General features: G+C 44.5%; 1 protein-coding gene across 5 annotated transcripts in view; it reads left to right on the forward strand.

Annotated features, from left to right (window-relative positions):
* Window positions 1-25,046, forward strand: part of STAT6 (signal transducer and activator of transcription 6) — a 447,399-nt gene that overhangs the window by 330,432 nt on the left and 91,921 nt on the right. For all 5 annotated transcript variants that reach the window (XM_063952434.1, XM_063952435.1, XM_063952432.1 and 2 more), the window contains 6 exons: window positions 3,300-3,444; window positions 6,666-6,807; window positions 8,260-8,343; window positions 13,782-13,958; window positions 22,919-23,067; window positions 24,706-24,837. In XM_063952434.1, the coding sequence (XP_063808504.1) occupies window positions 3,305-3,444; window positions 6,666-6,807; window positions 8,260-8,343; window positions 13,782-13,958; window positions 22,919-23,067; window positions 24,706-24,837 (824 nt within the window). In that variant the 5' untranslated portion in view covers window positions 3,300-3,304. The remainder of the gene's footprint in view (window positions 1-3,299; window positions 3,445-6,665; window positions 6,808-8,259; window positions 8,344-13,781; window positions 13,959-22,918; window positions 23,068-24,705; window positions 24,838-25,046) is intronic.

Raw genomic sequence — 25,046 nt, forward strand, 5'->3', positions numbered from 1 at the left:
TCGCACAGCCGATCGCAAGAAGATTGGCAGGAAGAAGGCGTTTATGGGTGTCAACTGACCGTTTTCAGGGAGTGTTTGGAAAAACGCAGGCGTGTCCAAGTGTTTGCAGGGCGGGTGTCTGACGTCAATTCTGGGACCGGACAGGCTGAAGTGATCGCAGCGGCTGAGTAAGTTCACACCTACTCAGAAATTGCACAAACTGTTTTTATACCGCTCGGCTGCACAAGTGTTCGCACACTTGCAAAGCGAAAATACACTCAACCATCGGCGGCGACTATCTGATCGCAGCGCTGCAAAAAATAGCTAGCGAGTGATCAACTCGGAATGACCCCCACTGAGCTATGTGAAAGGGCTTATGGAGAATTCCCGGGTCGCCTTACCCAGTAATTCAACCCAGGTAATAAGAAGGGTTATTCCTGGGTCGATGCGTTCAAAGTGATTTTGTGCAGACTGCGCAGCCCAGGACTTACTCAGCCGCTGCGATCACATCAAGCTGTTCAGGACCGGAATTGATGTCAGACACCCTTCAAATGCTTGGACACGCCTGCATTTTTCCAGGCACTCCCTGAAAACGTCCAGTTGACACCCACAAACGCCCTCTTCCTGTCAATCTTCTTGCGATCACCCATGCTCACCCATGCGATCGCTTTTTTCGCACCAACCCGTCGCTATGCACCAATGCCCGGTACAGTCGTCTGACGCGCCTGCGCATTGCGGTGCATACGCATGAGCAGTTCGGACCGGAGTGCAGGCTGTGAGAAAACGCAGCCTAGCGATCAGGTCTGAATTACCCCCTAAGTTTAAAAAATAGTGATGAGTGCCCACCAAAAAAGAGTCTACTTTTTCTTCTGTGTACATTTTTTGGAAATTTCTGATTATAAGCGAGATATTCACAAATTATTTACTGGTTAAAATATTTGCAAATACTGCATGTGCCCATGCAGACACACCTGTGCACTGGCCTAAAGCTCTGTCTCCATGGAGGTCTGTGGGAATCAGTGAAAGCTTAGTGATCATCTTAGAAAACTCTGTTCACAATGGGGGTAATTCCAAGTTGATCGCAGCAGGAAATTTTTTAGCAGTTGGGCAAAACCATGTGCACTGCAGGGGGGGGCAGATATAACATTTGCAGAGAGAGTTAGATTTGGGTGGGTTATTTTGTTTCTGTGCAGGGTAAATACTGGCTGCTTTATTTTTACACTGCAATTTAGATTGCAGATTGAACACACCCCACCCAAATCTAACTCTCTCTGCACATGTTATATCTGCCCCCCCCCCCCCCCTGCAGTGCACATGGTTTTGCTAAAACATTTCCTGCTGCGATCAACTTGGAATTACCCCCCATATGAGAATAATTGAGAAAAGTCTTGTAAAGCAGGGTAACGCCATCCTTAGATGGAATTACTCTATACCAGTTTATGAAGGACATCCCTCTAGTAAGCAGTGTTCAGCAGATTGAATTTTAACATAGGAACCTCTGTAATCAATTGTATTGAACTGTCACAGATAAACATTATAAACAAAATAGTATAGACAGCATTTAGCAGATAATTAATGCATCCAAAGGACTTCCATGTTCAATTCCGTTTACTGCAGGGTCGGATTAAGTCTTTAGGGGGCCCGTGGCACATGGGAGCCCACCTCGACTCCTCTGGGTCTCCCCCTCTTGTCAGCACTGCCCCCATCCAGTGGTGGTACAGTGGATACTGGAGCTTCATGTAGCTCCCACACTTGCGGAACTATTTAGGGGCAGCTCTTTATATGCAGATTGCAGAGGAAGACCCAGCGGGGTGCCACAGATGCGGCTGCTGTGTAGACTCAGACTCTAGCACTGCACAATGCTGTAGTGTGCTCTAGCTCTGGTGTGGTGAAAGGAATGTTATTTTATAATGATACTTGCCCTATCTGTTTGTATTCAGCATCTGGTTTCTTGCTTCTTCATCTAGGTGCCTGGGGTCCAATCATTGAATAAAGTCACCTCCCATTTTTTCTGACTGTATGGTAGAATGAGAATTGATAGTGGAACACGAGTGCTTGTGTGTTTACTATGGTGCTGTCAGATTTTCAGCAGTTTATGTGTCACTCCTTCATACAGTACACTTACAATAGCTGAATACTCACTAATGAGACTGGGAAGGAAGGTCATGTGTCAGCAGTACACGTGAAGCACTGGGGCAGATGTATTAAGACTGGATAAGTGATAAAGCAGTGATAACTGGAAGGTTATAATGCACCAGTCATTCATTTTGGGTTTGAAAAATGACAGTTTCGAGCTGATTGGCTGGTGCGTTATCACCTTCCACTTATCACTTCTCCAGGCTTAATACATCTGTCCCATTGTTTGCTGGGAGATATGCCAGATGAGTTCTCCACATGAAGAATTTGCTGAATCATCATCTCTAACTGGAGTTTTGTTTCCCCTGTCTGCTTTTTGGACTTGGGCACCTGTGCTTGTAATAAATGGGAGTCATGCTCTTCTAATGGATATTGATATAGAGAGATTAATCCTGGTATTGAGCACTGCCAAACAAGCAAGTGACCTTGTATCTGGAAAATACAGTCATGTAATGCAAGCGGTGTGAATACATTCATTTGCACCCTACGGCTGCTTTGGCATGTCGCCCACAAATGCCGTCCAGCTTTATTTATACACAGCAATTTCGAGGCACATTGTACATATGCCCTACCTGCCAGGGACGTGCGGTGAGCTAAATGGCTCAGGAGGTACCGGTTAACCCCAGAGCCAGAATTCCATGAAATACAGTATATGAGCCACCTGCAGGTACTTGCTTTGTTTTGTTTGGTCTCAAACTTAGCGTCAGTCCCAGAGTCCTAATTCTTCATCATCATTATATATAGGTTATATTGTATGATCCTATTGTATTTTTAGATTAAGCTGCTACATGTGTGTCTGTATACTAGATTTTTTCATATCTTTTTTTTATATACTGTATGTATTTTTTTACATTATGCATTGTACTTTTTAAGTTGTACGACTTTCACTTTGGATAATTAATAGTCACTGACATGTATACTGTACAGCACTGTTAGAATTAGTTTTTTAGTTGGATTGCTGTTATTTGGGGTAGTGAAAATTGACCCCATTAACCACAGCAGTATTGTACAGGATGACATCATTTCCATATTCCTCTGCTCTGAAGGGGATTTCTTATTCAGTACTTATTTCTGTTGTTGTTCTTCTTACGTTCTTCTTTATAATGTAAGTTTCAGTATACCCGCATGTAATGTGAGTTGAACATACCCTTTATTTACAGAATGTTCTTCATTATTTATTGCAGACGGTATGTTTCCAAATATGGCCAAAACTTCCACTGTTTGGAGTTATGTGTCCAAAATGCCCCAGGAACAGTTTGAAACCCTGTATGGATGTTTTCCCCAGAGAGTGCGGTATCACTTGGGTGACTGGCTGGAAACTCAACCATGGTAAGTAGAAAATTGAACACCACAGCCAGAGGTGTAGCTACTGTAGGTGCCATGGTGCCCGGAGCAAGGGTATGTTTCGGCTCCCCCTCTCCTGTTCTGAATTGGGTGCTTGTTACATTTGAAAAGAAAAAATATTTAAAAATCCTAAATTGGTGACAGGGCCGGTTCTAGACCTTGTGGAGCTCAGGGCGAAAGGCACCTTTGGGCTCCCCAAACGTATAAAACAGGGACAGTGCACACCATAGGCATGCAACAAAAATATAGGTTCATGGCTTCATTGGGAAGTGGCTTGGCCACAGAATAGTACCAATTCAGATTACACCACACTGCAGTACCTCTTATACACTTTATGACACATAGTAGAGCCGCTTATACACGTTATGCCACAGTAGAGCCGCTTATACATGTTACTCTGCAGATTCTAAAGCAAAGAAAGGTGCTGCAGCAGCTGCTGGGGCAGAGAGAGGTGCTGCATCATCAATGTAGAGAGGGGTGCTGTAGCAGCCGGGGCAGAGAGGGGTGCTGCAACAGCTGGGGCAGAGAGAGGTGCTGCAGCAGCTGAGGCAGAGAGAGGTGCTGCAGCAGCTGAGGCAGAGAGAGGTGCTGCAGCAGCAGGGGCAGAGAGAGGTGCTGCAGCAGCTGGGACAGAGAGAGGTGCTGCAACAACTGGGGCAGAGAGAGGTGCTGCAGCAGCCAAGGCAGAAAGAGGTGGTGCAGCAGCAGGGGCAGAGAGAGGTGCTGCAGCAGCTGGGACAGAGAGAGTTGCTGCCGCAGCCGGGGCAGAAAGAGGTGCTGCAGCAGTGGGGGCAGGAAGTGGTGTAGCAGGACAGAAGTATCCCAGCTGCACAGCGCAAGTACACAGTAGGACATATAAAGAGGGCAGCAGAGCTCCGGAATGTGCCGGCTGTTAGTGTCTCGTGCTGTCGCCTCTGGCCTGCCCTGTTTCCTTCCTATTCTACAAGTCCATTTCAGTGTGCATCCCTCTGCTTCTCCTCCTGCTCTGCGACTGCCTGTACAGCAGTCTGTGGTATAGTGGGCAGAGGGAGGGAGGGGAAGGCGGCGCGGGTGTGGTGTAAAAGATAGACAGTGTCTAGTTAGACAGTCAATAGATAGACACCATATGTTAGACATTAGGTCGACAGGGTCAAAAGGTCGACATGAAAAAGGTAGACAGTACAAAAGGTCGACAGGTTCAAAAGGTCGACATGAAAATGGTCGACATGAAAAAGGTAGACACCATGTTTTTTAGCATTTTTGTGGTTTGTGTGGATAGTTTTGTCATCTGGGACCCCCAATTGTAGAAAGGCATACCCTTGCGGGGACCGCTTCGCTCGCCACGCTTCGGGCTCGGTGGCTCGCTGCGCTCGCCACAAGGTTTATAACCAACTCTATGCCGACATGGATAGAGAAGGTATGAAATAGTCCAAAAACATGTTAAAAAAAAACAAAAAACATTTGTCTATCTTTTTTATGTCGACAATTTCATGTCGACATTTTGACCGTGTCGACCTTTTGACCCTGTCGACCTTTTTCATGTCGACCTTTTAACCCTGTCGACCTAATGTCTGTCTAACATATGGTGTCTATCTATTGACTGTATAACAAGACACTGTCTATCAACCTTATACCAGGCGGCATGCCCTCTAACTTTTCCAGCGCCCGGAGCTCATGCTCCACTAGAGCCACCCTCGCTACACCCCTGACCACAGCATTCTAATATTATTTAATGTGCAGTTAAAAATAACTAATATTCAAGAGATTTATCATCCCTACGTAATAATCACATTTATAAAACACTTTTTCAGTTATAGGATGGGATGTACCAACCTGTTGCGGTACATGGCATCGACACTAATCACATACTGTATGTACTAACATATGCGATTAGTGTTGAGAAGGACAGCTCTTGCAATCAGAGTTATCCTTCGCTGTGACAGCTGGACTTCTGGGTCTATGACCCAGAAGTCCATCTGTGCATGCTCAGACCAGTGGCGGCCTCGGGGGATGCTGCAACAAGCCCCATAGGCTTCTACAGGGTAATGGCAGCAAAAGCTGGCCTTACCCTACACGGTGGAGACCCAGCAACAGAAGTACATATGAAAATGCGGTAAAAACCCTGAGGGGTAGAACTTAGATGATTGTGTTGGTACTGTCAGCCTGAAATGTACCAGTAACTGCAAAATATTTCCAGTGTACTGTACCATATGCCATCTTCAGTGGAGTGTAAATGGGTAGGCCATGCACAGACTGCCCCTGTAAGCTGTCCTACTTAGTAAATGTGTATACATAATTAAAAATTAAAAAAAAAGTCATAGTGTCTTTTATCATTATTCTATTAAATTGGCTATCTTTCAATAAGGACTTTATAACCAATCAATGAAAATAAAAAATGTGGGGGTGGGGGGTGGGGGGGGGGGAGGGGGATGCGGGACACAGCATAACATGTGTGTCTAGGGGCGCCATGACCCCTAAATTCAACCCTGACTGCTCTAGGAAGTAAATTTACTAAAGGTTGATTTGAAACTGTTGTTATTATTATTGTTATTATTAATAATAATAATAATAATAATTATAATAAGATCATTATGATTATGATGATTATTATTATTGTTATTATTATTATTATTATTAATTGATTTAAAATCTATCTTAATCAATGTTGAATTTCATGAGCTAAAACATACATTTAATTAAAAACATTAAAAAATCAATATAAAAAATCATGTAAAAGCACACAATATATATGGCGAACATGTAAGGAGACATAGGAGACATAGAGAAACAAGGAGACCTTAGTTAATGGTGAACAGCACAGGAAGTAAGGTAGAGAGGTGACAAGACACAGGTCATAAGTAACTGGATACAGGAGAGTTGGGGGACACAGGGTGGATAGCTTTGCAACATATATAATTTACTGTATAATATACAAACTGTCCACTAAGCTCTTGGGGAGTCTGGACAACCCACCAGATCCTTACCATTCACTACAAGTTTACATACCAGCACTTATACAGTACATTTCCATTTCAATCAACTACAAGAAGATATATTTTCCCTGCGATCCCCATATCTTTAAGACTTTATAGCTATCGGTAATTAAATTCAAATGTGCAGAATCTTCTGCTTGGCATTACCATATGATTCCATAATGAATTACCCAAGATGAATGCTATGATGTTTATGCTGTTTCCATGACTGATGTATTCACATTATTTTTATAGGGAACATATCTCTGGAACAGATTCATTCTGCACTGAAAAGGCAAACTCTGTATTAAAAGAGTTAATGGAACAACTAGAGAAGGCAGCCAGGAGTTGTGGAAAGGATGGACCCTTGGTTCTCCAGTGGCTAGAAAGTTTGAAGGTATTTCTCTTACAGTGGTTGCAGAAATACTGTAGCTGTGCCCACTGGTGACCTGCCAAGCCCTACAGCACAATTAGGGCCCCATTTGTCAACAAAGAATAACACCAGTGGCATAATTTGTTTTGTATCGCTGTGATACTAATGAAAATGCAGCTTGTTTTCAGCATTACTTACCTCTCCAGCGAGGTCCAGAGCTGTTTCCCCTCTTAGCGGTGTCCTCCACTCTCCTGTCGCTGCCAGCGACGGCTGCTGAGTCATGTGCATGCACTTCGTCCAGTCTGCGAATGTGCGTTACACTTTCACTCAGCGGGGATCCGGAAAATGATGGCTTCACTGAAGTCGGATAGGCAGCCCTGGGTCACCACTGACTGTAGTGCTCTTGCCATCTGTAGATGGCGACAGCGGTACAGGGTTTGCTGAAAGTAGGATATAACCCCTTTAGCGAGTGTTAAAGGGGCTATATACAGTATAATTTATAAATTGGGTCCTTGCTTTGTGAATAGGGCTCGCATGTGTGATCACCAGTCTAATACATCAGGTTGTGTTTCATCCTTGTGAATCACCATGTTTGCCATACACCCTGGTGAGATCCATGGTGAGCCCACAGACCAGGGAAAGCGGTACTTTTCTCTCATTTTGCCCTAGACTGCTGCTGCTTATAGCCAGGCAGGAGGTTTGTCTACTGACTGTTACTCTGACCAATCAGACAAGAATCGTTGAGACTTGCAGGTGAAGTCATTTTGTCCTGGATATTTGCTGCCTCTTTCAGGTCTTTTGTTTTTCACTTTTTTTGTCTTTTTTATTTAAATTATTTTATCAGCAGTAGACCAAGACAAGGAGAGTGAGAATCAGGACATGAGGGGGGTTACTTCTGCTGTTTAATACCTTTATAAAACCTGCAATATTCTGTAAGGATAATTACAAAATGTAGAAAGAAATTATTTGACACTTCTCAATTACATTCATATCATAGGGCTGCCCCAGGAGTCGATGTTCCTCATTATTGTGTATAGTCTGCATATGTGTACGCAGTTGCTAAGGAATTTGCAATGGTTCTGGCGTTGTCTTTCATCTTTTCTGGGCAGCAGCTTCACGTGTGATGATTAGCAAGTCCATAGCCTAAAAATTTGCAGCTGCGAATGCAATTGCATACACACATGAATTAGGCGACTAGAACTGAATCACTGGTGCAAATGAAAACCTAATTTACTTGTTAAAACAATTATATTTATATTAATCAATGTAAAACAATTGTTGATTTTACTTAAGTATGACTAGTAAGCAAATCAGTGATTCATTTGTCAGAGTGTTATCAAAATAATTAATTTAGAAATGACAATAGATAATACACAATGTGCAATATTTACTAATCGTTTAGTTAAGTGGTTCTATGTAGATGATGTGGTTGGTTGCTGTCTTTATTTTGTGCTAACATATTTGTCTCTGCATTAGAGCCTGTCTCAGCATGAACCAATGAGAATAATACAGCTATTCAAGACTATTTGTAAAGGAGAAATGGACGCCGTTGTGAAGAAGGTATTTCATCGCTCCATTTCCTACGCTTCCATTTCCTACGCGTCCATTTCCTTCAGAATAATTGTTGAAATTGAAAGGCTTGAGATACTGTAGATCATCAGGTTCAGAAAAGGCACATATTGTGTATAGGGAAACCCCCAAACATTATTTTTATCGTGACTGCTCCCTTCCTCCACTGTGTAGAGTTCTCTGGTATCCATGTCTTTTAGCAGCTTTCTGCACTTAGGGGGGTCATTCCGAGTTGATCGTAGCTGTGCTAAATTTAGCACAGCTACGATCATGAACTCAGACATGCGGGGGGATGGCCAGCACAGGGCTAGTCCGCCCCGCATGTCAGTGAAGCCTACCCCCCCTCCCCCCCCCAAGAAATTCAATGGCATCGCACAGCGGCGATGCCTTTGCACTTCAAGAGTAGCTACCTGCCAGCGCAGCTTTAGTGTGCTGGCCGGGAGCTACTCTTCGCTCCCCGGCCCGCAGTGGCTGCGTGTGACGTCATGCAGCCGCTGCGGGCCACTCCCCACACGGTCCGGCCACGCCTGCGTTGGCTGGACCGCGCCCACAAAACGGCGGCCAAACGCTGCCGTTTCGCCCCCTCCCGCCCATCGACCGTCTCTGCCTGTCAATCAGGTGCCAGCACATGCACAGTTCTGACCTGATCGCTACGTTGCAAAAAACTGCAGCGTGCGATCGAGTCAGAATGACCCCCTTAGGCTGAGACAATTGCATACCTCCCAACTTTCGACTCTAGGGAGTTGGGACCTGGCGCGCCAGAGGCACAGTCATGGTTGCAAAGGAGTGGGGCCTCAGGAGGGGTGGGCATGGTCTCGGGCAGAGGGCTGGGCTTAGCAATGCGACCCACGTTTTCATCATTTTGGGGGCGTGCCCAGCGCTCCCTGAACAGCTAGGCAGCCCCGGCTAACCCTCTCTGCACTGATAGATGCCAGGCACTCATCTATTCAGAATCAGAACCATCAGAATCAGAATTAGCTTTATTGGCCAGGTATACTTGCGTATACTAGGAATTTGTCTTCGGTTTGCTATACAACAGCCAAGTAGGTAACAGATAAGCAGGTGGGGGGGCAAGTAAAGTCACACAGATAGGTATACCGTAGGGACACAAGTTAGTTACATGTACGTCTAGTCAGTCAATATTCAGGAGTTCAGCAGGAGGACCGCTTGGGGAAAGAAACTTTTGAGGCTTCTGGTGGACCTGGCGGGGACGGCCCTGTAACGCCTGCCTGAAGGAAGCAAGTTAAACATGCTGTGGCCGGGGTGTAGCTGGTTTTTTACTATCTTCATTGCCCGCTTTTTAGCTCTGGACAGGTACAGGTCCTGGACTGAGGGAAGGTCGGCCCCGATGATCTTCTCTGCGGTTCTGACCACCTTTTGGAGTCTGCATCTGTCCCTCGCGCTGGTGGAGCTGTACCATACGAGTATCGAGGAGCACAGTACCGACTCCACAATCGCGGAGTAGAAGAGGAGCAGAAGCTTCTGTGGGATGTTGAACTTCCTTAGTTGCCTGAGGAAGAACAACCTCTGCTGCGCTTTCCCATCAGTGGCGTCAACGTTGGACCCCCATTTAAGGTCCCGGGAGATTGTGGTCCCTAGAAACTTGAAGGAGTCCACTAGCGATACCACACTGTCAGCAATTGTTAGCGGAGGTGCACTAGATGACTTCTTCCTGAAGTCCACTATCATCTCGACAGTTTTGAGGGGGTTGAGCTCAAGGTTGTTGTGGATGCACCACTGGGCCAACCGGTCTACTTCCTGTCTATAGGCCGATTCGTCCCCGTCTTTGATGAGGCCGATGACTGTGGTGTCATCGGCGAATTTGATGATCTTTACTGATTGCGCCTCTGAGGTTCAGTGATCACTGGCTGCTTTACAAAGCAGCGGTGATCACTGGCTCTCCCATCTGTCCCCGCCCACGGTACACTGCGGCCCGCGGGTGGGACAGTGTCAAAATTAGCAGGACTGTCCCTCTGTATTCAGTACAATTGGGAGGTATGCAATTGTGCATTATTGCTGGGTAAGAAAAAAGTATTTTTTGCACAATGTAATTTCATCTCAAACCCATATCTGTATTCGTGTTGTCCTCTTAGCATTTTTGATGCCTGTAAAAAGTGTCTGGCTGTGCAGAGAAACTGAGGGTACTGGAGTAAGACTGATAGGTTAGGTAGCTAATATATATCATTTAGAAAACAGGACACTCAAAAGGGACTTCAAAATAAAACTTATCTTATGGAAAGTACATTATAGCCCAGAACAGGTCCAGAAACCCAGTTCCTGATTATGTCATATCTTATGAGAGGTTCAGGAGCTGAGTTCCTGCTGGTTGATGCTGAAAAAATTCCTGGTAAAGTGAATTTATCGCTACACCCAAAAAAATAATCAGCATTAATGCTGCAATCGAGGGTCTACTGATGAATAGCCCCTAGTGATTATCAGGCACTGTCATTATCAGGCACAGCCGCCGTGTAGAACTCAGGACTCAGCATTAGGCTTCACTCTCCTAAGCTCACTCCTAGACTCTCATTGGCTAGTTTCACAGGAGTCTGGGGGGTGGGCTTAGGAGAGATAAGCTTAATGCCAAGTCCCGGGTTCACCGCGGCGGCTATGGTATACACTGCTAGCACATATATTACAGGAGTTGCAGCTACCACTGCATATTGTCCATTATGAACCTTTGTTATAGATGATCAGTAAACTGAGGATGTTTTAAAGATCAGTCCAGTGATAGTCCCAAAATAGCACACCTGATATATTTCATTTTGGAATAACCCACAACTTTGAAACAACCACTGGACCAATTCACAACTTCCTCAGCATAATAAGCAGACAACGCCGATGCAGTATTACCAAATGGATATATTATTATGATCGCACTGTCAAGTGATCAGTGGTTAGTGAAGGCAGAGAGGGCTAAGTACAAACAGCCACTGGCGTACATATAATGGGTGCAGTGTGTGCGGTGCACACGGGCCCCTGCGTCCAGAGGGGGCCCCAACTGCACACACTGCACCCATTCAGCGGCGCTGTTGAATCACAGCAAAAATGGTGCAGTGGCCATTTTCCTGGTTATCTGCTCATGCACAGTTGAGTCTAAGCCCTCTAGTGCTCAGACTCTCAGCGCTGCCGGCAGAGAGGAGGGGGCCCGAACAGAGGAGGCAGCATATGGGCCTCCTCCTCTCTTAAAGCGCCCCTGCCTACAACAATTTACAGCCGGTTAATTGATCCCCGGGGCTATTCGTTTAACCTCGTAGGCAGCCTGTAGGTTGCAGTTTACAGGGATTTCTTTTTGGGTCAGAGCAGACCTGAAAAGAAATACGTGATAATTAGCCTGTTATTGGGTGCAAACACTGTGTTATTAACACAAAGGTCTGGAAATTTTTCCAGATTCTACAGTATGTGTTAACACCTGATAAACAGGTTAATTTAATTGGCTAGAAAAAGGTCTGTAACTGAATAGCCCAGGCGTTAAAGTCTGAAACTACCACCTTTTTTCAGTTAATTTAACGGGGCTACAGTATTTGAATTTGCCCCCTAGTGTGAAGTCTAATAGCCCCTACAGATTTAACGATTTGCCGATTTGCCGCCGAGGTGCCTGACGGACGCTATGGCCGACAGACGACCCGGCGGCAGTGGAGGGGTGGGGGAGGGGGGGTTTGACGGAGGAGTGAAGTTTCTTCACTCCCTGACGTCACCTGACCCCTTAGCCCTGCATGCTAATATGGACGATATTGTCCATATTGGCTTGCAGGCATAAACGACTGCACCAACGATGAACGACCGCGGGGCCGCGCATCGTTCATCATTGGTGCCTACACACTGAGCAATCTGAACAATGTGTTGTTCATTACTGAGATCGTTCATATCGGCCGCATACATCGCCAAGTGTGCAGGGCCCATTACTCCCAACAGGTTCAATACATTCAGAAAGCCGGTTTGGGAAATGGGCTTGCATGCCACGTCCTTAAACACGCTTTTCTTCTCATTATCATTGGGGTTTTTGTATCATATTTATAAATCAGAATTTGAGGTTTTCTCTCCTTTCATCAGACTACACAGATCTCTAGCCAAAATTTAGAGCACAGAGATTATACAACTTGTTCAGGCCAGACATGAAGACAATTATTTTTAGGTGTATTTCACTTTAGGGCGTTGGTGGTGTAAATATTGTTAGAAATAGTAACGTTTGTTATTGTTTTGTGAAAAATACAATAGGTAAATCAAACAGATGTTCTTTGTATACAACAATATCCTCTGCAGGCTGTAGAATCCAGAAAGATAAAAGAAACATATTCAATAGAAGTTGCATAAGGGCTACAAGGCAATACATTATTATTATTAAATACTCTAAATGTACAGTAACAAAGTAAAATAAATTAAATTAAAGACATCTGGAAGTGGGAAGTCTATATAACATATGTAAGGTAGAGACTACCTTAACAGAATATGCAGCCACAAATATTTCCCACCCGTTTCCGCAAGTTTATGAATGAAGGGCAGGAACATCATGCATAGGTGTGCGCAGGGGGGGTGCCTGGTGCGCACAGGCACCCCCTAATGTCCGGCACCCCGATCTCACATGCCTGATGCAGCGATCGAAGAGCAGGCTGATTACTGTCTCCTCTGCACTGCAACCTGTCAGGACTGCATTACTGACCGGGCGCCTGGGTTAATCGAGAGTGCCACTGCCACCGTCTTTCAAATTCCCAGCTCCACCTCCATGTACAAATACAGCGTGATGTGATGTGATTACGTCATGCTGCTCGCACGCCCACCCGTCACACCCACCACATACACACCTCTCTCCTTCTATTCTATGCCAACGCCAGCCACTGATGAGGATCAGCATGCAGCCAGCATTCCTCTTAGGAAGACAAATTCAATACTGGCAGGCGGATGGCAGCAGAACTGACACGTCACTCGTCTTTCCTGCGACTGTCAGTTTAGTTACTGACTTGTAAGTAAGCTGCTGCAGCTTGCAGGGGAAAGAGAGGGGGAGCCAGACCAGGCTGAGGAGGAGCAGTGTAATTGCAGCGAGTGCCATCAGGGGTGTTTGGTGCACACCACAACATCTGACAATGTATCTGCTTTATTAGGATTGGTACAAAGGTGGATATGTTATATGCGTTGACCATCAATAGATAGTGCTAAACACGCCCAAAAGGCGGTGCTAGACACACCCCTCCAACGGTGCACCCCCTAATAAAATGTGCTGCGCACGCCAGTGGGAACATGTTGTGGTATAACAGTACACACATATATAGGACCTACATATATATATATATATATATATATATATATATATACATAGGTTCTCCTTTCTGAATCCTTGCCCTTTGCACTAGCAGCACAAAGTCAGTGACTCTCAGCTAAATACAAGGTCCTGTCAGTGTGTTTCAAACAGCATCTTCTGTGACTTTTAATTTCAGAATAGTCGTCTGAGCGCGGTCTTTCAATCTAGAAAGGAAGAGATGATGTTTAATTACCGCAGTATGAAGTTACAGCACAAATTGGGGCAGATCTCAGTGGTAAAACAAAATCTGAAGGTTGCACTGGAGAGTCTACCATTCCATACACAAGTACATGATATATCAAGTCTACAAAAGGTAAAATAATATGTGAGGATAATGAAATAGAAATAACAATATACTGTATATGTTATACTCTCTAGGTATAAAAACCACATCAACTTTGCCTGAACTGAAATCTGCCATTGCCATCCACTAATAGTCTGGTCCTTTGATCCGCAAATAAACAGTACTAATCAACCCTGTTGCTTGAGCAAAACAAAATTGTATTTTGTGTTCTACAATGCATTCATTTGTATATGTGCAAACTTTTTCTTTTTGAATAGTAAACATTTTGGCTTTGATACTTTAAATGGTTGAACATTTCGACAGGCTTGGAATTAGAAAGTGGATAATCCGGAGTAAAGCTTTGAATTTCTGAGAAATATTTATTACTTTTGTTTATTGTTACTTGTTTATTTTGTTGCACCATCTGTGGCATTTGCTTTAGTATGGACATTATTTGTTAGTAGGAAATAACATTATCGAAAACAATGTGTGAAATTTGATTGCCGTTTTTTATTTATTTATTTATTTTGACCAACAAACCTTTACTGTATACCAAAAGTTTACTGTTTCCCTAAAGTTTAACATTCTCAAAAAAAGTGTGTCATGTGATTGCAATTTTTTTAGATGTTAATTGACCAACACATTTTTATTGTATCCCTAAAGTTTACTGTATACCAACAGTTTGCTGTATCCCGAAATTTTACTGTATTCCGAAAGTTTACTGTATCCTGAAAGTGTAAACTTTCAAGATACAGAAAACTTTCAGGATACAATATTTAGAAAAAAATTATAATATGAACTGTATTTAGTGCAGAAAAAAATTGGCTGCATTTTACAATCCAAAGGGAAAAAATACACGTCCCCCACACAATGCATTTTCTAAGGGGAAAAAAATCATGACCTTGACATGTTATTCCTCAACAACCTGACCACTTATCAAAATTCTGCAACCTTATTGCACATCTACATCACACACACCCTATCGAATAACACTTCAACAATCTAAATCTGTGTTGTCCTTTCCGAGTAGTTGCTCTCACAAAAAAATTGCTTAGCCGATTTAATATATAGACGCTACATCAATCCACCAATAAACAGCTTGACTCCTCAATCCACCAATAAACAGCTTAACTCCACAGGAAAGAGTTGGTATTTCTGAGGCACACAACTTGGCGAAAGGGGATGCAGCCTGTGGGATCACTGATCCAATTGGATATCACCACAATCCAAATGGTATAAGGCATTACTATAAAGGGGTAGAATCAGTTTATCACCTTTGGCGCTAGGGGAAAAAAAGGTATTCTAAAGGTATAATAGTCTGAACTGAAAATCTGTAGGTATAAATTACTTTCCTAAATAATTGTTAGTGGTGAAATGTGAACTGGCAAATCTGTATCATTCCGCATACCCCCACTCACGCTGTTCAGGAGTAAGCAGTAGTGATGTGCACCGGAAATTTTTCGGGTTTTGTGTTTTAATTTTGGATTCGGTTCCGCGGCCGTGTTTTGGATTCGGACGCGTTTTGGCAAAACCTCCCTGAAAATTTTTTGTCGGATTCGTGTGTGTTTTGGATTTGGGTGTTTTTTTGCAAAAACCCTCAAAAACATCTTAAATCATAGAATTTGGGGGTCATTTTGATCCCATAGTATTATTAACCTCAATAACCATCATTTTCAGTCTATTCTGAACACCTCACACCTCGCAATATTATTTTTAGTCCTAAAATTTGCACCGAGGTCACTGGATGACTAAGCTAAGCGACCCAAGTGGCCGACACAAACACCTGGCCCATCTAGGAGTGGCACTGCAGTGTCAGACAGGATGGCACTTCAAAAAAATAGTCCCCAAACAGCACATGATGCAAAGAAAAAAAGAGGCGCAATGAGGTAGCTGTGTGACTAAGCTAAGCGACCCAAGTAGCTGACACAAACACCTGGCCTATCTAGGAGTGGCACTGCAGTGTCAGGCAGGATGGCACTTCAAAAAAATTGTCCCCAAACAGCACATGATGCAAAGAAAAAAAGAGGCGCACCAAGGTCGCTGTGTGACTAAACTAAGCGACACAAGTGACCGACACAAACACCTGGCCCATCTAGGAGTGGCACTGCAGTGTCAGACAGGATGGCACTTCAAAAAAATTGTCCCCAAACAGCACATGATGCAAAGAAAAAAAGAGGTGCACCAAGGTCGCTGGATGGCTAAGCTAAGCGACACAAGTGGCCGACACAAACACCTGGCCCATCTAGGAGTGGCACTGCAGTGTCAGGCAGGATGGCACTTCAAAAAAATAGTCCCCAAACAGCACATGATGCAAAGAAAAATGAAAGAAAAAAGAGGTGCAAGATGGAATTGTCCTTGGGCCCTCCCACCCACCCTTATGTTGTATAAACAGGACATGCACACTTTAACAAACCCATCATTTCAGCGACAGGGTCTGCCACACAACTGTGACTGAAATGACTGGTTGGTTTGGGCCCCCACCAAAAAAGAAGCCATCAATCTCTCCTTGCACAAACTGGCTCTACAGAGGCAAGATGTCCACCTCCTCCTCATCGTCCGATTCCTCACCCCTTTCACTGTGTACATCCCCCTCCTCACAGATTATTAATTCGTCCCCACTGGAATCCACCATCTCAGGTCCCTGTGTACTTTCTGGAGGCAATTGCTGGTGAATGTCTTCACGGAGGAATTGATTATAATTAATTTTGATGAACATCATCTTCTCCACATTTTCTGGAAGCAACCTCGTACGCCGATTGCTGACAAGGTGAGCGGCTGCACTAAACACTCTTTCAGAGTACACACTGGAGGGTGGGCAACTTAGGTAAAATAAAGCCAGTTTCTGCAAGGGCCTCCAAATTGCCTCTTTTTCCTGCCAGTATATGTACGGACTTTCTGACGTGCCTACTTGGATGCGGTCACTCATATAATCCTCCACCATTCTTTCAATGGTGAGAGAATCATATGCAGTGACAGTAGACGACATGTCAGTAATCGTTGGCAGGTCCTTCAGTCCGGACCAGATGTCAGCACTCGCTCCAGACTGCCTTGCATCACCGCCAGCGGGTGGGCTCGGAATTCGTAGCCTTTTCCTCGCACCCCCAGTTGCGGGAGAATGTGAAGGAGGAGCTGTTGACGGGTCACGTTCCGCTTGACTTGACAATTTTCTCACCAGCAGGTCTTTGAACCTCTGCAGACTTGTGTCTGCTGGAAAGAGAGATACAATGTAGGTTTTAAATCTAGGATCGAGCACGGTGGCCAAAATGTAGTGCTCTGATTTCAACAGATTGACCACCCGTGAATCCTGGTTAAGCGAATTAAGGGCTCCATCCACAAGTCCCACATGCCTAGCGGAATCGCTCTGTTTTAGCTCCTCCTTCAATGTCTCCAGCTTCTTCTGCAAAAGCCTGATGAGGGGAATGACCTGACTCAGGCTGGCAGTGTCTGAACTGACTTCACGTGTGGCAAGTTCAAAGGGTTGCAGAACCTTGCACAACGTTGAAATCATTCTCCACTGCGCTTGAGTCAGGTGCATTCCCCCTCCTTTGCCTATATCGTAGGCAGATGTATAGGCTTGAATGGCCTTTTGCTGCTCCTCCATCCTCTGAAGCATATAGAGGGTTGAATTCCATCTCGTTACCACCTCTTGCTTCAGATGATGGCAGGGCAGGTTCAGGACTGTTTGCTGGTGCTCCAGTCTTCGGCACGCGGTGGCTGAATGCCGAAAGTGGCCCGCAATTCCTCGGGCCACCAAAAGCATCTCTTGCACGTCCCTGTCGTTTTTTAAATAATTCTGCACCACCAAATTCAATGTATGTGCCAAACATGGGACGTGCTGGAATTTGCTCAGATGTAATGCACGCACAATATTGCTGGCGTTGTCCAATGTCACAAATCCCCAGGAGAGTCCATTTGGGGTAAGCCATTCTGCGATGATGTTCCTCAGTTTCCGTAAGAGGTTGTCAGCTGTGTGCCTCTTCTGGAAAGCGGTGATACAAAGCGTAGCCTGCCTAGGAACGAGTTGGCGTTTGCGAGATGCTGCTACTGGTGCCGCCGCTGCTGTTCTTGCTGCGGGAGGCAATACATCTACCCAGTGGGCTGTAACAGTCATATAGTCCTGAGTCTGCCCTGCTCCACTTGTCCACATGTCCGTGGTTAAGTGGACATTGGGTACTGCATTTTTTAGGACACTGGTGACTCTTTTTCTGAGGTCTGTGTACATTTTCGGTATCGCCTGCCTAGAGAAATGGAACCTAGATGGTATTTGGTACCAGGGCCACAGTACCTCAATCAAGTCTGTAGTTGCCTGTGAATTAACGGTGGATAACGGAAACACGTTTCTCACCGCCCAGGCTGCCAAGGCCTGAGTTATCCGCTTTGCAGCAGGATGACTGCTGTGATATTTCATTTCATCTTCCTCGCAAAGGACTGTTGGACAGTCAATTCCTTACTGGAAGTAGTAAAAGTGGTCTTCCGACTTCCCCTCTGGGATGACGATCGACTCCCAGCAGCAACAGCAGTGCCAGCAGCAGTAGGCGTTACCCAGTGACGTGCGGTGGGGTGAGGCAGGTGAGGTAGAGCCTTTCCTGTCATACTAACGTTGTGCCAGAGTTTTGACTGTATAAAGTATATCTAAAATACAAAGAATATGTTTGAAATATCTTCTTTGCATTATTCTAATCATTTTTATAACCAAAATTCTGGAGTAAAAAGTCTATGGCAGGTGAGGCAGTGCCTCACCTGCTTATCTTTTCCGCACATCTCTCATCAAAGCTCACCAAATTTCAAGGAGTTTATACTGCTGCACCTGTGTATGATGCCCAGATGTACGTTTTGGATCATATATTGCATGTAAATCTGGCTCTGGTGCTAGCCAGTGCCTCCTGAGCTATTTAGCTCACCGCACGTCCCTGCGTTACACTCAAGGATGCATCGGAGGAATCTCAGGCAGGAGAGGACTCGTCAGACTTGACAGTGACATGTCCTGCAGGACTACTGGCTTTCCTGTGTAAGGAGGAAATTGACACTGAGGGAGTTGGTGGTGTGGTTTGCAGGAGCTTGGTTAAAAGAGGAAGGGATTTAGTGGTCAGTGGACTGCTTCCAATGTCATCCAAAGTTTTTGAACTTGTCACTGACTTATGATGAATGCGCTGCAGGTGACGTATAAGGGAGGATGTTCAGAGGTGGTTAACGTCCTTACCCCTACTTATTACAGCTTGACAAAGCCAACACACGGCTTGACACCTGTTGTCCGCATTTGTGTTAAAATAATTCCACACCGAAGAGGTGATTTTTTTTGTAATTTGACCAGGCATGTCAATGGCCATATTCGTCCCACAGACAACAGGTGTCTCCCCGGGTGCCTGACTTAAACAAACCACCTCACCATCAGAATCCTCCTTGTCAATTTCCTCCCCAGCGCCAGCAACACCCATACCCTCATCCTGGTGTACTTCAACAGTGACATCTTCAATTTGACTATCAGGAACTGGACTGTGGGTGCTCCTTCCAGCACTTGCAGGGGGCGTGCAAATGGTGGAAGGCGCCACCTCTTCCCGTCCAGTGTTGGGAAGGTCAGGCATCACAGCCGACACAATTGGACTCTCCTTGGGGATTTGTGATTTAGAAGAACGCACAGTTATTTGCTGTGCTTTTGCCAGCTTAAGTCTTTTCATTTTTCTAGCGAGAGGATGAGTGCTTCCATCCTCATGTGAAGCTGAACCACTAGCCATGAACATAGGCCAGGGCCTCAGCCGTTCCTTGCCACTCCGTGACGTAAATGGCATATTGGCAAGTTTACGCTTCTCCTCAGACGCTTTTAATTTAGATTTTTGGGTCATTTTACTGAACTTTTGTGTTTTGGATTTTACATGCTCTCTACTATGACATTGGGCATTGGCCTTGGCAGACGACGTTGATGGCATTTCATCGTCTCGGCCATGACTAGTGGCAGCAGCTTCAGCACGAGGTGGAAGTGGATCTTGATCTTTCCCTATTTTACCCTCCACATTTTTGTTCTCCATTTTTTAATGTGTGGAATTATATGCCAGTATCAATAGCAATGGCCTACTACTATATATACTGCGCACAACTGAAATGCACCACAGGTATGGATGGATAGTATACTTGACGACACAGAGGTATGTAGAGCAGTGGCCTACTGTACCGTACTGCTATATATTATATACTGGTGGTCAGCAAACTGTGCAAAACTGAAATGCACCACAGGTATGGATGGATAGTATACTTAACGACACAGAGGTAGGTAGAGCAGTGGCCTACTGTACCGTACTGCTATATATTATATACTGGTGGTCAGCAAACTGTGCAAAACTGAAATGCACCACAGGTATGGATGGATAGTATACTTGACGACACAGAGGTAGGTAGAGCAGTAGCCTACTGTACCGTACTGCTATATATTATATACTGGTGGTCAGCAAACTGTGCAAAACTGAAATGCACCACAGGTATGGATGGATAGTATACTTGACGACACAGAGGTAGGTAGAGCAGTGGCCTACTGTGCCGTACTGCTATATATTATATACTGGTGGTCAGCAAACTGTGCAAAACTGAAATGCACCACAGGTATGGATGGATAGTATACTTGACGACCTAGAGGTAGGTAGAGCAGTGGCATACTGTACCGTACTGCTATATATTATATACTGGTGGTCAGCAAACTGTGCAAAACTGAAATGCACCACAGGTATGGATGGATAGTATACTTGACGACACAGAGGTAGGTAGAGCAGTGGCGTACTGTACCGTACTACTATATATTTTATACTGGTGGTCAGCAAACTGTGCAAAACTGAAATGCACCACAGGTATGGATGGATAGTTTACTTGACGACACAGAGGTAGGTAGAGCAGTGGCCTACTGTACCGTACTGCTATATATTATATACTGGTGGTCAGCAAACTGTGCAAAACTGAAATGCACCACAGGTATGGATGGATAGTATACTTGACGACACAGAGGTAGGTAGAGCAGTGGCCTACTGTACCGTACTGCTATATATTATATACTGGTGGTCAGCAAACTGTTCAAAACTGAAATGCACCACAGGTATGGATGGATAGTATACTTGACGACACAGAGGTAGGTAGAGCAGTGGCCTACTGTACCGTACTGCTATATATTATATACTGGTGGTCAGCAAACTGTGCAAAACTGAAATGCACCACAGGTATGGATGGATAGTATACTTGACGACACAGAGGTAGGTAGAGTAGTGGCCTTCTGTACCATACTCCTATATATTATATACTGGTGGTCAGCAAAATTATGCACTGTACTCCTACTATATACTACAATGCAGCACAGATATGGAGCGTTTTTCAGGCAGAGAACGTATAATACTGGTGGTCACTGGTCAGCAAAACTCTGCACTGTACTCCTCCTATATAATACTGCTGGTCCCCAGTCCCCACAATAAAGCAGTGTGAGCACAGATATATGCAGCACACCGAGCACAGATATGGAGCGTTTTTCAGGCAGAGAACGTATAATACTGGTGGTCACTGGTCAGCAAAACTCTGCACTGTACTCCTCCTATATAATACTGCTGGTCCCCAGTCCCCACAATAAAGCAGTGTGAGCACAGATATATGCAGCACACTGAGCACAGATATGGAGCATTTTCAGGCAGAGAACGTATAATACTGGTGGTCACTGGTCAGCAAAACTCTGCACTGTACTCCTCCTATAATACTGCTGGTCCCCAGAATAAAGATATTTGCAGCCCCCTGAAAGTTCTGAAACAAAGTGAGAGGACGCCAGCCACGTCCTCTCACTATCATTTCCAATGCACGAGTGAAAAATGGCGGCGACGCGCGGCTCCTTATATAGAATCCGAATCTCGCGAGAATCCGACAGCGGGATGATGACGTTCGGGCGCGCTCGGGTCAACCGAGCCATACGGGAGAACCCGAGTATGCCTCGGACCCGTGTAAAATGGGTGAAGTTCGGGGGGGTTCGGATTCTGAGGAACTGAACCCGCTCATCACTAGTAAGCAGTACACATCAGGGTTTTTTTTCTCTGCCTCGATATAGGAAATGTGTCAATTTCATACACCAGATATTAAAACGATCAAGAAATTGGGTATCGTACTACCCCAACTCACACAATGCTGGAAATGTTGACTCTCAGCAAGGTTTCTTTGCTGTTATACAGATTCTTTCGCCTGGATTCTGATACACTTTTTGTTCAGACTATTATACCTTTAGAATCCCTTTTTTTTTCCTCTAGCGCCAAAGGTGATACACTGATTCTACCCCTTTATAGCTTGACTCCTCAATACACCAATAAAAAATCTGTTCATCAACCCACCAAAAAGCAGTCTGATCCAACAATCTACCAGTCAACTGTCTGATTCATTAACTCACCAATTAATAGTCTGATCCATCCATTTACCAGTGTCCAGCACATAATATTAGGAGTTTTATGAAAGTTGCTGCAAAATCAAAAGTGGTCTGTAAGATCAACAGCTAGATGGAGGTTTGATTTAGGCGGACATGTACTAAGCAGTGATAAGCGTGGAGAAATGAGCCAGTGGAGAAGTTGCCCATGGCAACCAATCAGCTGTTCTGTATAATTTTAAAGTATGCAAAGTATATATGTTACTTCAATGCTGATTGGTTGCCATGGGCAACTTCTCCACTGGCTCACTTCTCCGCTCTTTTCACTGCTTAGTACATACCCCCCTAAATCTTTTAAACTGTGCTAGAAAAAAACTCAGAATCTAATTGATTGCATTTCGTTGCAGTGCACCAATATTTAGAAATATGGGCCATTGTTGCTTTCCAAGACATAGAGATATACAGTATCTACTTAATCTGACCTATGTTTTATTGAAGGCTAGGGCCTTGTTTTCTATTACCATAGATACCAAACATTTGTTACCACAACCCAATTACAGTACAAACACCACCTTTTCCAATACCAATGCACAGTAATTATTGCAATCTGTTTCCAATGCAGCAATGGATAATGTTGATTGAGGAATCATTAAACACATTGAGCACTGTTCAGGATCAGGCAATAAAGAGGATCGATATCTGGAAGAAGCAGCAGCAATTGGCTGGAAATGGAGCTCCCTTTGATGGGAATTTGCTTCCTCTGCAGGACAGGTGAGACAAAAAGCATGTGTGTAAGTGGGAATTACTGAGCATATTTCACTAGGCAAACATACACAGTACAGTATTTGCTCAATATTTCACTATACATTTTGTTAATCTAAATTCAATGAAATTGTTTCCATACTTTTTCTAATGCTACACAATCTGCTGCAGAAAAACAATGAATCAGAGGGTCTATGTATTAATGTAATAAGGTGAGAGACTGCCACGTGTGAGGAAGGTGTTAACACAGTGGGGGAAATGTAATAGGGTGTGAGTATCAGAAAGTGAGAGATTTTGGGAAAATTCTCCTGTTTTTTTAAAGTGGCAATTGCTTACATGGCAAAACCAGGTTAATTTTGGCATGTAATCAATTGCCACTTTAAAAACACAGGGAAATTTTACCAAAATTTCTCACTTTCTGATTCTCACACCCTATTACATTTCCCCCAATGTCTCTATAATGGGTATGGGGTGTGCATTACATCCGGGCCTATTGACGCAGGGGGGTCGCACACCACACACCTTGTACCCAGGAGAGATTTTCTGGAATTAAAATTTCAGATCAGTTCAGTTTCTTTTTTGATTTTTTTCAAAGATGAAAAATAAAAAGTTATTAGGTATTCATTTGCTGGTACCTGTTCATGCATTTTACCTTGTACATTGCATATTCTCCCCTATCAGCAGATTTCAGACATACATTTTTGTTTTAATGGAATCCTTATCCCCATGTGTTCCATTTAGTTAGAGCTGCAGAAACTTTAAATATGGTCACAAAGTGTGTGTAACCGCACGTCACTGGTATACAGTACATTCAGGGCTGGATTAAGCATGGTGGGGGCAATGAAGTTGTGGGGGCCCCCACTACAGTAGATGACTGACCACTGAACCCCCCTTACACACACACATACACACACATATACATCCATGCTGCACACAACACACGCACACACACACATACACCCATGCTGCACACAACACACACCCATGCTGCACACAACACACACACACAGACACCCATGCTGCACACAACACACACACAAAGACACCCATGCTGCACACAACACAGACACACATATGCGCGCACGGTACCTGTCCATCCGGCGGTGCAGCGGATGCTGGAGTCAGGGCCCCTACACCCAGGAGCGTAGTAGTCTCTCCCCTCCCAGCGGCTCAGCTGTTCATTAACAGCACCGCCGAGGAGGTGTTCCTTGCACAGCATTTAATAGTCTTACAGGATGCTGCATTGAAATCCCGCAAGACTATGAAATGCTGTGCAAGGAACACCTCCTCTGCTGCGCTGTTAATGAACAGCTGAGCTGAGCCGCCGGGAGGGGGGGAACTACTACGCTCCTGGGTGTGGGGGCCCCAAAAGTGTGGGGGCTCCCGGGGCAACCACCCCTTTCGCCCCTCCCTTAATCCGGCCCTGAGTACATTACTATACTACAATAGAAAGCCTTATGGTATTGTATTTGTGAAACAATAGAAATGAAACTGAGGATTTAATAAAACCCAGTGTAAATATGTCCAGTATTCTAAAGCACTTATAAAGACCTTGTCATGCAGAAGTAATCCTGCCACAGAATATTGTTCCTACTTTGACCTTAAAACTGCGATTGCCAGACTTATTTGTGTGTCTTCTATTTCTAGGTTGGAATTTCTTTTTGGTATATACAACGAACTGTTTCATTTGGTTGGAGAACTTGGTGAGACAGGACAGGGATTGGTGACCCCAAGATTTTGTGATCAAATTAACTCTGGCTTTGGTGCTCTTATTAAGAGGTACAGTTACATTTTTAATAATGAATTTTGTGTTACAGTAGAGTTATCTCCTCATCAGGGCGCAGTGCCTCTAAAAAGTATCTAGGACATCTACTGAACTCCACCAACCCAGTAATGGACCTATGGGGCCCCCCGGGTTACCACCTCATTTAGCTCATCATTAATCCACGATTGTTCCACCTGCTCCCCCTGGCTATATCAACGATTAG

The sequence above is a fragment of the Pseudophryne corroboree genome, chromosome 2 (genome assembly GCF_028390025.1).
Source record: "Pseudophryne corroboree isolate aPseCor3 chromosome 2, aPseCor3.hap2, whole genome shotgun sequence".
Classification (NCBI taxonomy): Eukaryota; Metazoa; Chordata; class Amphibia; order Anura; family Myobatrachidae; genus Pseudophryne; species Pseudophryne corroboree.